Source organism: Panthera pardus, unplaced genomic scaffold, assembly GCF_024362965.1.
Source record: "Panthera pardus isolate Hobbes unplaced genomic scaffold, ASM2436296v1 HiC_scaffold_25, whole genome shotgun sequence".
Lineage (NCBI taxonomy): Eukaryota > Metazoa > Chordata > Mammalia > Carnivora > Felidae > Panthera > Panthera pardus.
The window spans coordinates 61293636-61306934 of record NW_026526821.1 but is presented as its reverse complement, the minus strand read 5'-3'; the positions used below and the strand labels follow the sequence as shown (position 1 = coordinate 61306934).

The window sequence follows — 13299 nt, the reverse complement described above, 5'->3', positions numbered from 1 at the left end:
TGTTTATCTGATGTTAACTTAGTTAATAAATATTCACCGTCGTTGTTAATTTTCCCTATAACAGCAGGCATAGAGGGCAGTGCCATCCACCCTGTCCCCTAGCGTGGGGGCCCTTGCTTTGGGTCTGAGGTGGTGACCTTGGGTACCTCAGGAATCCGGCACACCCTCCTTCGCAACCACGCCCCGGACCCCTTAGTCCCGCTGGCCCCGCCTCCACTGGGCGCACGCTCCGTGGGCGGGGCCGGCTCAGGGAGCCCTGCTGTGGTTGGCCGCGTCCGAGCAACCGGGGCTACGCCGTGGTCAACATGCCCTGAGTTTAGCTCTCGGGTCACAGAGAAATAGAACGTCTAGAGTCCTTCGAGCCAAGCGCCGACCCTTTGCCCGAGGGAGTTGGTGCTTTATCAACCAGGGGGATGCGCGTCTCACCCGCCCTCGGGGGTCAGAAGGCCCCCAGACAATGGGAGGGCGGCTGCTGAACAGGAACCGTCTTGTCTTTCATCCGACAGATTGCCTAGTAAGTGGGATGCGATCCCTTCCACGCCAGAACCTAACAGGTGCCAAGGTTTCCAGCAGGGTGTGGAGGGAAAGCTTGGAATTAAGCAGTTTCCGACTTGCACTGCCCTCCACAAAAGCTCAACGATTTTCCCAGGTTCACTTAACTATTTGGTTCTGTGGTCAGGCTGAGGCACAAGGTACCGACCCCTCCTACTGCACAGCTCTAACCACCATACCCCACTCCCAGCGGAGCTCAGCCCCGCTGGTGGGGAACCAGTTTTCCTGCTTTCTGTCTTATCATAGGCCAACAGTAATAAGGTGAAGTTCGCTAGGCTTGGAATTAATACAAGAACCAGGAGATATTTATTTATTTATTTATTTATTTATTTATTTATTTATTTATTTATTTATTTATTATTTTATGTTCATTTTTGAAAGAGATTCCCATGTAGGCTCCGCACTGTCAGCGCAGAGCCCAACTGGCCGGCTCCATCTCACCAACCCTGAGATCATGACCTGAGCCAAAATAAAGAGTTGGACGTTTAGCCAACTGAGCCACTTAGGCACCCCCCAGGAGAAATTTATTCTTAAGAAATAGTGAGAACATGAATAGTCCAAAACAAAGGGATTTGCTTGTGTCCAGATTTCTACAACTTTCCGTTCTGGGATATCCCCTCTCTCTCCCTTTCTTCTACACTTACTTGGTTTTAACAATCACCTCACTAGGACAAACTCTATTGTCTTTTGCTCTTTTCATATGGACATAAAACTCAATTAGGCTTAGTTTCCACTTGGTAGAGTTTTCCTTTTATCTTCTTAGGAGCTCTTGGTTTCTTCTCAGCAATGACCTTCCTAAAGCAGCCCAGTTAGTTATTCTTAGATCTTCTTTTCTTGGCTACATTTTCTCAGCCGTGGGCCAGTCCATTTCACTGTCCTTGCCTCTACCCACATTATTTGAGCAGATGATCACAGGCTAGCCTTGCTCTTTAAGGGCAGGAAAATGGAGGGAGAAGTAGATTAAGGGTTTCTGGGGGAGAGTTGCAGGAGGCTACCCAAGCGGCTTGACCCAGCTTCCTTTCTCCCTGGAATGATTATAATTCAAAACTCACATAAATCACAAGATATATCCACCTAACCTACGCTTCATTTTCAGTAAGAATTAACAATGATATAGAAGTTTTGGGTGTTGATAACAAAACAGGAGTGTACCGAATGTTTAATCTGAATTAATGGACTTGAAGTGCATTGTGCCTCAACCTCTGACTATGTAGGACCCAATCTCTTAAGCCATGAGAACTTCCCCAAGGTGCTCACCTCAGAACAACCTTGGGGCATCTCTTAGCTGCCCCCTATGGGCAGACTTCAGCAGTACAGACTGGCTGCACTTGGAGCCCCTTGTTCCCTTGGTTGGGGCTTTTGACTTCTGCCGACTTTACCTTTCTGTGTTCCCCCAAGCTCTGCCTCCCTGCTCTTACCTTCAGCTCAGACTTTCACTTCTTTTCTTTCTCTTCTATTTTTTTTTTTTGTTTATATTTCCACATTCTTTTTTGGAAATCCCTTCCTATTTCCCCAAACTTTAGCTCTTGAGATAGCTTTTGAAACTTAGGGCAGTGTTCAACTGGACTTGTTTCTTACTTCTGGATTCCTCTGTTCCCCAATTTGTAATCACTTCAGATGAAGAGATTCTGAAAAGTCATAGTAATAATAATAACAACATAGTAATATTTGGAAGATAAAATGTCTCTGTTAAAGAGACGCTATTTCCCGATTTTAGCCTTGTTTGACCTAAAAAAATTGCTCCCTTATTGAAAGATTAGGATTCTCAGGGTGCCTGGGTGGCTCAGTTGATTAAACGTCCGACTTTAGCTCAGGTCATGATCTCATGGTTCCTGAGTTTGAGCCCCACATTGGGCTCTCTGCTGTCAGCACAGAGCCTGCTTCGGATCCTCTGTCCCCCTCTTTCTGCCCCTCCCCCCACTCAAAAACAAATAAACGTTAAAAATTTTTTTTAAAAATCAGGATTCTTAGTAATTCTGAGTGATCAATTTAATTCAACACCCTTACAAAGTGCCTGCTGTATTTAAGGCACTGTACTGAGGACATTCATATAATTTGTCCCTGCAATCATTGAACCTTTTAGTTTAGACAAGGCAAACCTGAAGTGCCCAAGGTCATATTGGTGAAGTGTCAAAGTGACAGTTGGAACTTTGCTGGAAACATGCTGCGGAAGGTTGGGGAGGGGGTCTGGAGAGGCTTAATAGAGGGAATAAAGGTTGAAATGGGCCCTGAACTCTAAGATTTCACATAGGAGAACTGCCTGAGACCAGCTTAGATATGGGAAAGCAGGTGGTCAGTGTGTGGAGGGGTTGCTTTGTTGGGTCATTTGGCATCATTGCTCTGGCAGGCTCCCTTGCTCTGACAGAGTATCTTTTCTTTTTTTTAATTAAAAAATTTTTTTTAAATGTTTATTTATTTTTCCCAGAGAGAGAGAGAGAGAGGGACACACAGAATCTGAAGCAGGCTCCAGGTTCCTAGCTGTTAGTGCAGAGCCCAATGTGGGGCTTGAACTCATGAACTGTGAGATCATGACCTGAGCCGAAGTTGGACGTTCAACCAACTGAGCCACCCAGACTCCCCCTGACAGAGTATCTCTTATACAGCCTGAGTAGAATGATCCCTTCTGTTTGGACGTTTAATCACCCGAGCCACCCAGGCACCCCTTTCTTCCTGTTTTCTTGGATTATTTCCATTTTCCAGGTTCTTTCATTTCTGACAATGTGGGTAGTCTTAGGCTTAAAAATCCTTAGTCAAGATCTGAATCAGAATGACTCATACAGTTTCTCAAATTCAATAGAGCCAACCAGACCTTTTTAAAAATATTTATTTAAAATTTTTTTAAGCCACGTGCGTGCAGGAGGCACTGGGGCATGCACCTTAGCTGGAGGATTCAGTTGTATTTTGTTTGGGATCAAGAACATGTTCGGGCCTGGGTGGCTCAGTTGGTTAAGCATCTGACTTCTGCTCAGGTCATGATCTCGTGGTTCATGAGTTCAAGCCCCACATCGGGCTCTGCGCTGACAGCTGGGAGCCTGGAGCCTGCTTCAGAGTCTGTCTCCCTGTCTCTCTGCCCCTCCCCTGCGCATGCTCTGTCTCTCTCTCAAAAATAAACATTAAAAAAAAAAAGAAAATCTTATATAAAAAAACATATGACTCTTCTGAAACCTTTAAATGTCCAAAATCCAGTTTAGGAGCCTTATAAGACAATTTGTATAGCTGTGCCCCCTTTTGAACCTCTGACATGTAGCTCCCTCTAGTAAGAAAAACATAGGAGGTGGGTGAGTGTGTGTCAGGGAAAAGAAAGATTAACTGGAAATGATGAGATAGTAAAAAATCTTTATTCTGAGATTACTTTTCTTGTTTCTATAGGAACTGTTAACCAAATTTAAAAGTTCTTCAGCTGGCAGTCTTTGTTGGACAGATCTCAAAAAGAAAGTTAAAGTCTGTTCTTGTTTTCACATTCTGTGAGTCTAAAGTCAGAGGAGAAGCCCAAACTTAGTAGCTCAGACAACTGGGAACTTGAGGGTAAAAGGTACTTGGAATAAAAGAGGGTATATAAACAAGGCACAATTACTAAAGGATAATGATTTCTAAATAATTTATTTGGACATAGCTCTTTGCAATCAAGTGCTTACCCACGAAAAACTCATTCATTGCTAATAATAATATTTCTAATATCTTTTTATGAAAACTCCCTAGCCTATGTCCAACTGATTTCTTTTTTTATTTATTAAAAAATGTTTTTTAAAGGTGATTTTTTTTTTTTTTTGAGAGAGAGAGAGAGAGAGAGAGAGAGAGAGAGAGAATGCACAAGCAGGGGAGTGGCAGAGAGAGAGAGGGAAACACAGAACCTGAAACAGGCTCCAGGCTCTGAGCTGTCAGTGAACAGCCTGATGTGGGGGTTGAATTCACGAACCTTGAGATCATGACCTGAGTTAAAGTAGGATGCTTAACCGACTGAGCCACCCAGGCGCCCCTGTTCAACTGATTTCTGTATTTGATTGTTCATACTGTAACAGAGTCGTGCAGGGAATATGTTCGGAGTTTTAGAAATGGGAAACTACTCTTGTTGACGTTTTATAGTCCAGGGAACAAATTTATATGTGTTTCACACTCTGGGTACAGAGAAGAGCAGACCTTTGTCTTTCTCCAAGTTAATCAGGCCCTGCCTTGAAGTTGTGATGAGTGGGTTAAGATTGCATTACCGTCTGGCCACTCCTTTCCTCTTGTGTACACTAGCTATATTTAGGCGGGTCTAGATAAGTTTAATATGTAGCATATTGCCTTGAGTCCAGCTGGTCCCAGAACAGCTGGCTACATGATTCAGAATGTTTAAGTCCAACTTTAAAATAAAACATTTGGCAAGTGAATCTGTGTATTCTAGCTGGGCTGAGCTGCAATCCAGTTCCCACGCTATCACTAGCTCCCAATTAGACACTCCACTTACAGAACAGGTGTGTTTCCTCTCAGGGTTTTACCCTCTTTATCCTTTGGAAGTGAAAGGTCAGGTGCAATTATAATTGGAATACTGATGTGTAATGAAGGTTCGGGAGCGAATGTTTATTTTCCAAAATGGAAGAACTTTGCATTTTTTCTGATTATGAAAGTAAATCCTCTTTCAGAAATGTTTAAATATTCAATGTAAAAATTTAAACAGTATGGAAAAGGCAAAAACTACACATATTCCCACCACACAGATAAAACTACTGTAACCTGTTGGTATTTACCTTTCTAGGTGTTCTTCTGTGTGTATAGGAGTATGGATGGATGCAGATTGAATTTTATGGATAAATTTTAGCAATATATGTGGGCATCTTTGTTGGCAAATATACATCTATATTAAAATTTTTAACTGGTAGATAGAATTACACTTAATGGTTGCACTGTAATTTATATTAAACCAATCCCCTGTTGATGTTAGATTGGTTCCAAGTCCTCAGGAAGTCTGATTTTCACACTTGCCCTTATAGGAGGTCTCTGTGATTTAGATCCTAATTCCGAGATGGAGCTAGCAGATTCATCTTCCACCATCTCTGAGCAGCAGCTGCAGGGGCAAGAGAGACTAAGCAACACCAAAACAGATTTGGCCGGGCAGAGTCTCATCTCATCTGAGGAATGGCTTCAACTACATGGGCTTAAGAGCAAAAAATTGACCTTGAAACAGATTTTGTCACAGATCGGATTCCCACATTGTGAAGGTATAGTACTCACAAAGTAGTATCGGTTGGAGAACCCAACCAGCATCCCATCCCGTAGCCTTGGAGGGGACACTGCATCAGCTCTGAAGGCCCCTCAAAACCACACGCCTCTGAGCTTGTTCTGATCTCGCATCTTTATTGGTAAAAAGTGTTTGTGCATGGATCTCCAATATATGTTTGTTATATAGGTGTATGATTATCAGTCCACTTATTAAATATTAGTAATGCTGCGTTTCATTCTTTGCCCTTTTAAAGATGAAATAAAAGTAAATAGAAGTTGTGCACACCACAGCAGATGTCTTCTTCATCCCTTGGGATGTGCAGACCCCTTCAGGAGGCTGTTGATTAAGACAATAGCTGTGTATGGTTTCAGGGAGAACATGCTGTTTTCCTGTCATAGCCTCTCTTTATGTGATATCATGGTCCAGTGTTTTTAAATACATTGGTTAGAAATTTGGTCCTGAACTCCCAGTAGTATAGCTTTCCAACAGGGAGTATAGAAATGGGTGAGGGTGTATTTTGGTTTTGCTTTTGTTTTTTAATTTTTAATTTTTAATTTTATTTTAGAGAGAGTGAGAGTATGAGCAGGTGAGAGGGACAGAGGGAGAGAGTGACAATCTTAAGGAGGCTCCACACTTAGCTTGGAGCCCCATGTGGGGTTGGATCCCCCTGGGATTATGGGGGACCCTGGGATTATGACCTGAGCTGAAATCAAGAGTCAGACGCTCAACCAACGGAGCCACCCAGGCACCCTGCTTTTGTTTATTTTCTGATGACATATTGATTTGGGTTTCTACTGAAATATAGGGCCCAGGGGACCAGGGATACAGAATGTCTTACAGCGTGTGAGATAGCCCACCCAGCAGGAGTGTCCTGTCCAATGTATGAGTAACACCCTATTTGAGGAGCACTCCTTCAATCAGGGCAATTTCTATTACTTGGATTTTACTCAGTAATTTTGAATTAGCCAATTAATTAATTAATTAAGCATATATTTATTGAGTGGCCAATAATACTGTGGTTTTGAGATTTTTCACCAGTTCTCTTGGCAGCTTTGTTCTATACTGGTGATAAGGAAGGTGTAGGGGATGTGGTTGTTACAGACTGATCTGGAGGCCCATTCTAATGGCAAGGACTTTGCTCTTCAGGGTTCAGGCTGTGCGTTATTTATCCTTCTGTAAGGGGTGGTACAACCAGCCCTATACCTTCTAAATACCTTTCAGTGAGGGCTGGGGGTGGGGCTGCCAGAGTCAGGGTCTATATGATTCCTACATAAGGAAACAAACTGAAAGTTTTATCTTGTATTTCAAATAACTATAATTCAGTTATTAATATTAGCAAAAATAGTAGTTCTGTATATTTTGTCAAGGATTTTTCAATCTAAGGTCATGGAAAATACTGCTCTGTGATTTTCTTTTAATGCCCTTGTCAGACTATGGCATCAGGATTATGCTGGCCTCATAAAATGATTTGAAAGTATTCCTTCCTCCTGTATGTTCTGATGGTGCTTTTATATGAGTAGTATAATTTCTTCTGTAAATGTTTGATGGAACTCACCAGTGAAACTTACCTGAACCTGAAGTTTTGTTTATAGGAAAATTTGGACAAGAATTCCATTTCTGTAATAGACATAGGGCTATTCAGATTTTCTGTTTCATCATGCCAATTTTAGAAAGTTTTGTTTTTCAAGGACTTTGTTCACTTCATCAGTGTTTTCCAATATATTGACAAAACATGTTTCATAATATTCCCTTAACACTTTTTTTAATGCCTGCAGAATCTATAGTGATGTTCCCTCTTTCATTTCAGATATAATTGGTGTTTTTTCTCACTTCTTTCTTGATGAGTCTTTTTAGCAGTATATCACAACTCTTTCCAAAGAACCAAATTTTGGTTTTGTTGTTTCTTTTTCCCTATTCTTTGTTTTTTATTTCATTGATATCTGCTTTGATCTTTATTATTTCTATCCACTTACTTTGAGTTTAATTTGCATTCCTTTTTCCAGCTTAATGTGGAAACTTAGGTAATTGATTTTAAGCCTTTCTTCTCCTTTCACATAGTCAATTAAAATTCCTCTAAGGATTGCTTTAGCTGAATCCAAATCTTGATAGGTAATATTTTCATCATTACTGAGTTCAGAATATTTTTTTCTCTTGTGACTTTTTTCTTTGATTCATTTTTAAAAGAAATGTTTAATTTTCAAATATTTTTGGATTTTTAAAGGTGTCTTTTTATTTACTTCTGTTTATGTTAGAAAACATAGTAAGATTTTTGTCTTTTAAAATGTACTGAGATTTGTTTTATTGTGCACATTTCATAACACATCTGAAAAGAATGTGTATTCTGCAGTTGTGAGGTAATATTTATAAATGTTAATTTGTTCAGGGTAGTTGGTTTTATTATATCATAGAGATGTTCTGTGTCTTCAGAGATATTTTTGCATAGTGGCTTTGTCCTTTTCTTAGTTCTATAAGTTTTTTTCATGTAATTTGAAGCTCTAATAAGTACACACACACACATTTAGGATTGTCATATCTTTCTGATGAATTTACAAATTTTAATAATTTTTATTTTTATTATTTTTAATATAATTTATTCTCAAATTGGCTAACATACAGTGTGTAAAGTGTGCTCTTGGTTTTCGGGGTAGATTCCTGTGGTTCATTGCTTACACACAACACCCAGTACTCATCCCAACAAGTGCCCTCCTTAATGCCCATCACCCATTTTTCCCTCTCCACAACTCCTCCATCCACCCTCAGTTTGTATTTAAGAGTCTCTTATGGTTTGCCTACTTCCCTCTCTGTTTGTAACTATTTTGTTCCCCTTCCCTTCCCCTATGGTCTTCTGTTAAGTTTCTTCAGATCCACATATGAGTGAAACATATGATATCTGTCCTTCTCTGACTCATTTCACTCAGCATAATACCTTTCAGTTTTATCCACGTTGCTGCAAATGGCATGATTTCATTCTTTCTCATTGCCAGGTAGTATTCCATTGTATATATAAACCATACCTTCTTTATCCATTCTTCAGGTGATGGACATTTAGGCTCTTTCCATAATTTGGCTATTGTTTAAAGCACTGCTATAAACATTGGGATACATGTGCCCCTATGAATCAGCATTCCTGTATCCCTTGGATAAATTTAATAGTGCTACTGCTGGGTCATAGGATAGCTCTATTTTTGGTTCTTTGAGGAACCTCCACAGTTTTCCAGAGTGGCTGCACCAGTTTACATTCCCACTAACAAAGCAAGAAGGTTCCCATTTCTCTACATCCTTGCCAGCATCTGTAGTTTCCTGAGTTGTTAATTTTAGCTACTCTGACTGGTGTGAGATAGTATCTCAGTGTGGTTTTAATTTGTAGTTCTCTGATGGTGAGTGACATGGAGCATCTTTCCATGTGTCTGTTGGCCATCTGGATATCTTCTTTGGAAAAGTGTCTATTCATGTCTCTGCCCATTTCTTCAGTGGATTATTTGTTTTTTGGGTGTTGAGTTTGGTAAGTTCTTCATAGATTTTGGATACTAACCCTTTATCTGATATGTCATTTGCAAATATCTTTTCCCATTCTGTTGGTTGCCTTTTAGTTTTGTTGATTGTTTCCTTTGCAGTGCAGAAGCTTTTTATCTTGATGAGGTCCCAATAGTTCATTTTTGCTTTTAATTCCCTTGCTTTTGGAGATGTGTCAAGCAAGAAATTGCTGAGGCTCAATTGCTGATGTCAAAGAGGTGGTTGCCTGTTTTCTCTTCTAGTGTTTTGATGGTTCCTGTCTCACCTTTAGGTCTTTCATCCATTTTGAGTTTATTTTTGTGTATGGTGTAAGAAAGTGGTCTAGCATCATCCTTCTGCATGTTGCTTTCCAGTTCTGCCAGCACCATTTGCTAAAGAGACTGTCTTTTTTCTATTGGATGCTCTTTACTGCTTTGTCAAAGAGTAGTTGGCCATACCTTTGTGGGTCCAATTCTGGGTTCTCTATTGTATTCCATTGGTCTATGTGTCTATTTTTGTGACAATACCATACTGTCTTGATGATTACAGGTTTGTAATATAGCTTGAAATCCGGGATTGTGATGCCTCTTGCTTTGGTTTTCTTTTTCAACGTTACTTTGGCTATTTGGGGTCTTTTGTGGTTCCATACAAATTTTAGGATTGTTTGTTTTAGCTTTGAGAAGAATGCCAGTGCAATTTTGATTGGGATGGCATTGAATGTGTAGATTGCTTTGGGTAGTATTAACATTTTAACAATATTTGTTCTTCCAATCTATGAACATGAAATGTTTTTCCATTTCTTTTGTCTTCTTCAATTTCATTCATAAGTTTTCTATAGTTTTCAGCATACAGATCTTTTACATCTTTGGTTAAGTTTATTCCTAGGTATTTTATGGTTCTTGGTGCAATTGTAAGTGGGATCAGTTTCTTGATTTCTCTTTCTGTTGCTTCATTATTGGTGTGTAAAAATGCAACCGATTTCTGTACATTGATTTTGTACCCTGGGACTTTGCTGAATTCATGTATCAGTTCTAGGAGTCTTTTGGTGGAGTCTTTAGGGTTTTGTATGTAGAGTGTCATGTCATCTGCAGAAAGTGAAAGTTTGACTTCTTCTTTGCCAGTTTGGATGCCTTTCATTTCATTTTGTTTTCTGATTGCCGAAGCTAGGACTTCCAACACTATGTTAAACAACAGTGGTGAGAGTGGACGTCCCTGTCGTGTTCCTAATCTCAGGGGGAAAGCTCTCAGTATTTCCCCATTGAGGATGAAATTAGCTGTGGGCTTTTCATATATGGCTTTTATGATGTTTAAGTATGTTCCTTCTATCCTTTCTTGAGGGTTTTTATTAAGAAAGCATGCTGTATTTTGTCAAATGCTTTTTCTGCATCTATTTGATAGGATCATATGGTTCTTATCCTTTCTTTTATTAATGTGGTGTATCACATTGATTGATTTGCAAATATTGAACTAGCCCTGCAGTCCAGGAATGAATCCCACTTGATCATGATGAATAATTCTTTTTACATGCTGTTGAATTCAATATGCTAGTATCTTGTTGAGAATTTTTGCATCCATGTTCATCAGGGATATTGGCCTGTAATTCTCCTTATTTGTGGGGTCTCTGTCTGGTTTGGGAATCAAGATAATGCTGGCATCATAGAATGAGTCTGGAAGCTTTCCTTCTGTTTCTATTTTTTGGTATAGCTTGAGAAGGATAGGTATTAACTCTGCTTTAAATGCTTGGTAGAACTCCCCTAGAAAGCCATCTGGCCCAGGATTCTTATTTGTTGGGAGATTTTTGATAACTGATTCAATTTCTTTGCTGGTTAGGGGCCTGTTAAAATTTTCTATTTCCTCCCGTTTGAGTTTTGGTAGTGTGTGGATGTCTAGGAATTTGTCCATTTCTTCCAGGTTGTCCAGTTTGTTGGCGTATAATTTTTCATAGTATTCTCTGATAATTGTGTTTCTGTGGTATTGTTTGTGATCTGTCTTTTTTTATTCACGATTTTATCTCTTTGGGTCCTCTATCTTTTCTTCTTGAGAAGTCTGGCTAGGGGTTTATCAATTTTGTTTATTTTTTCAAAAAACCAACTCTTAGTTTCATTTATCTGTTCTGTTTTTTTGGATTCTATATTGTTTATTTCTGCTCTGATTGTTATTATTTCTCTTATTCTGCTGGCTTTGGGGTTTCTTTGTTTTTCTGCTTCTAGTTCCTTTAGGTGTGCTATTAGATTTTGTATTTGGGATTTTTCTTGTTTCTTGAGATAGGCCTGGACTGCAATGTATTTTCCTCTTAGGACTGCCTTTGCTACATCCCACAGGGTTTGATTGTTGTTTTTTCATTTTCATTTATTTCAATATATTTTTAAATTTCTTCTTTAATTGCCTGGTTGACCTGTTCATTCTTTAATAGGATGTTCTTTAACCTCCATGCCTTTGGAGGTTTTCCAAACTTTTTCCTGTGGTTGATTTCAAGTTTCATAGCATTGTGATCTGAAAGTGTGCATGGTATGATCTCAATTCTTTTATATTTATTGAGGGCTATTTTGTGACCCAGTATGTGATTTATCTTGGAGAATGTTCCATGTGCACTTGAGAAGAAAGTATATTCTGCTGCTTTAGGATGAAAAGTTCTGAATGTATCTGTCAAGTCCATCTGGTCCAGTGTATCATTCAGGGCCGTTGTTTCTTTATTGATTTTCTGTCTAGATGATCTGTCCATTGTTGTAAGTGGAATATTAAAGTCCCCTGCAATTACCACATTCTTATCAGTAAGATTGCTTATGTTTGTGATTGTTTTATGTGTTTGGGTGCTTTCAAATTTGGTGCATAAACATTTATAATTGTTAGCTCTTCTTGATGGAGAGACCCCATAATTATGATATAATGTTCTTCTCCATCTCTTGTTATAGGCTTTAGTTTAAAATCTAGTTTGTCTGGTATAAATATGGCTACTCCAGCTTTATTTTGACTTCCAGTAGCATGATAGATGGTTCTCCATCCCCTCGCTTTCAATCTGAAGGTGTCCTCAGGTCTAAAATGAGTCTCTTGTAGACAGCATATAGATGGGTCTAATTTTTTATCCATTCTCATACCCTATGTCTTTTGATTGGAGCATTTAGTCCATTTACATTCAGTGTTATTATTGAAAATATGGGTTTAGAGTCATTGTGTTATCTGTAGGTTTCATGCTTGTAGTGATGTCTCTGGTCCTTTGTAGTCTTTGCAACATTCCACTCACAGAGTTCCCCTTAGGAACTCTTGTAGGGCTGGTTTAGTGGTATTGAATTCCTTCAGTTTTTGTTTGTCTGGGATAACCTTTATCTCTCCTTCTATTCTGAATGACAGCCATGATGGATAAAGGATTCTTAACTGCATATTTTTCTTATTCAGCACATTGAAAATTTCCTTCCACTCCTTTCTGGCCTTCCAAGTTTCAGTAGGTAGTTCTGCTACTACCCTTATGTGTCTACCCTTGTAGGTTAAGGACTGTTTATCCCTAGCTGCTTTCAGAATTCTCTCTTTCTGTTTGTATTTTGCCAGTTTCATTATAATATATCATGCAGAAGATTGATTCTGAAGGGAGTTCTCTGTGCCTCCTGGATTTCAATGTCTGTTTCCTTCCCTGGATTGGGGAAGTTCTGAGCTACAATTTGTTCAGGTACACCTTTGGCCCTTTTCTCTCTCTTTTTCTTCTGGAACTCATATGATATGGATCTTGTTCTGTTTCATTGAATCACTTAGTTCTCTGACTCTCCCCTCATGGTCCAGAATGTTTTTATCTCTCTTTTTCTCAGCTTCATCTTTTTTCATAATTTTTTCTTCTATTTCACCTAATCTCCCCTCTGCTTCTTCAATCCTCACTGTCATTGCCTCTAGTTTACTTTGCACCTCATTTACAGCATTTTTAATTTATCATGACTATTTTTTAGGTCCTTAGTCTCTGCAGCAATAGATTCTCTGCTGTCTTCTATGCTTTTTTCAAGCCCAGCGATTAATCTTATGACTTTTATTCTAAATTCTTGTTCAATTATCTGTTTTTTGTTTATATTTGT

At 39.2% G+C, this 13299-nt stretch overlaps 1 protein-coding gene across 7 annotated transcripts in view; it reads left to right on the top strand.

Annotated features, from left to right (window-relative positions):
• The first annotated feature begins 290 nt into the window (after nt 1-290).
• The window catches only part of VWA3B (von Willebrand factor A domain containing 3B), a 204133-nt gene continuing 191124 nt past the window's right edge, over nt 291-13299 (top strand). For 6 of the 7 annotated variants that reach the window (XR_008417818.1, XR_008417821.1, XR_008417820.1 and 3 more), the window contains exons 1-2: nt 291-514; nt 5523-5750. Coding sequence is in view for 3 of the 7 variants with exons in the window: in XM_053890614.1 (XP_053746589.1) it covers nt 5555-5750 (196 nt within the window). In the remaining 4 variants the exon portion in view is untranslated. The remainder of the gene's footprint in view (nt 515-5522; nt 5751-13299) is intronic. The other variant, XR_008417819.1, reaches the window with a different exon arrangement.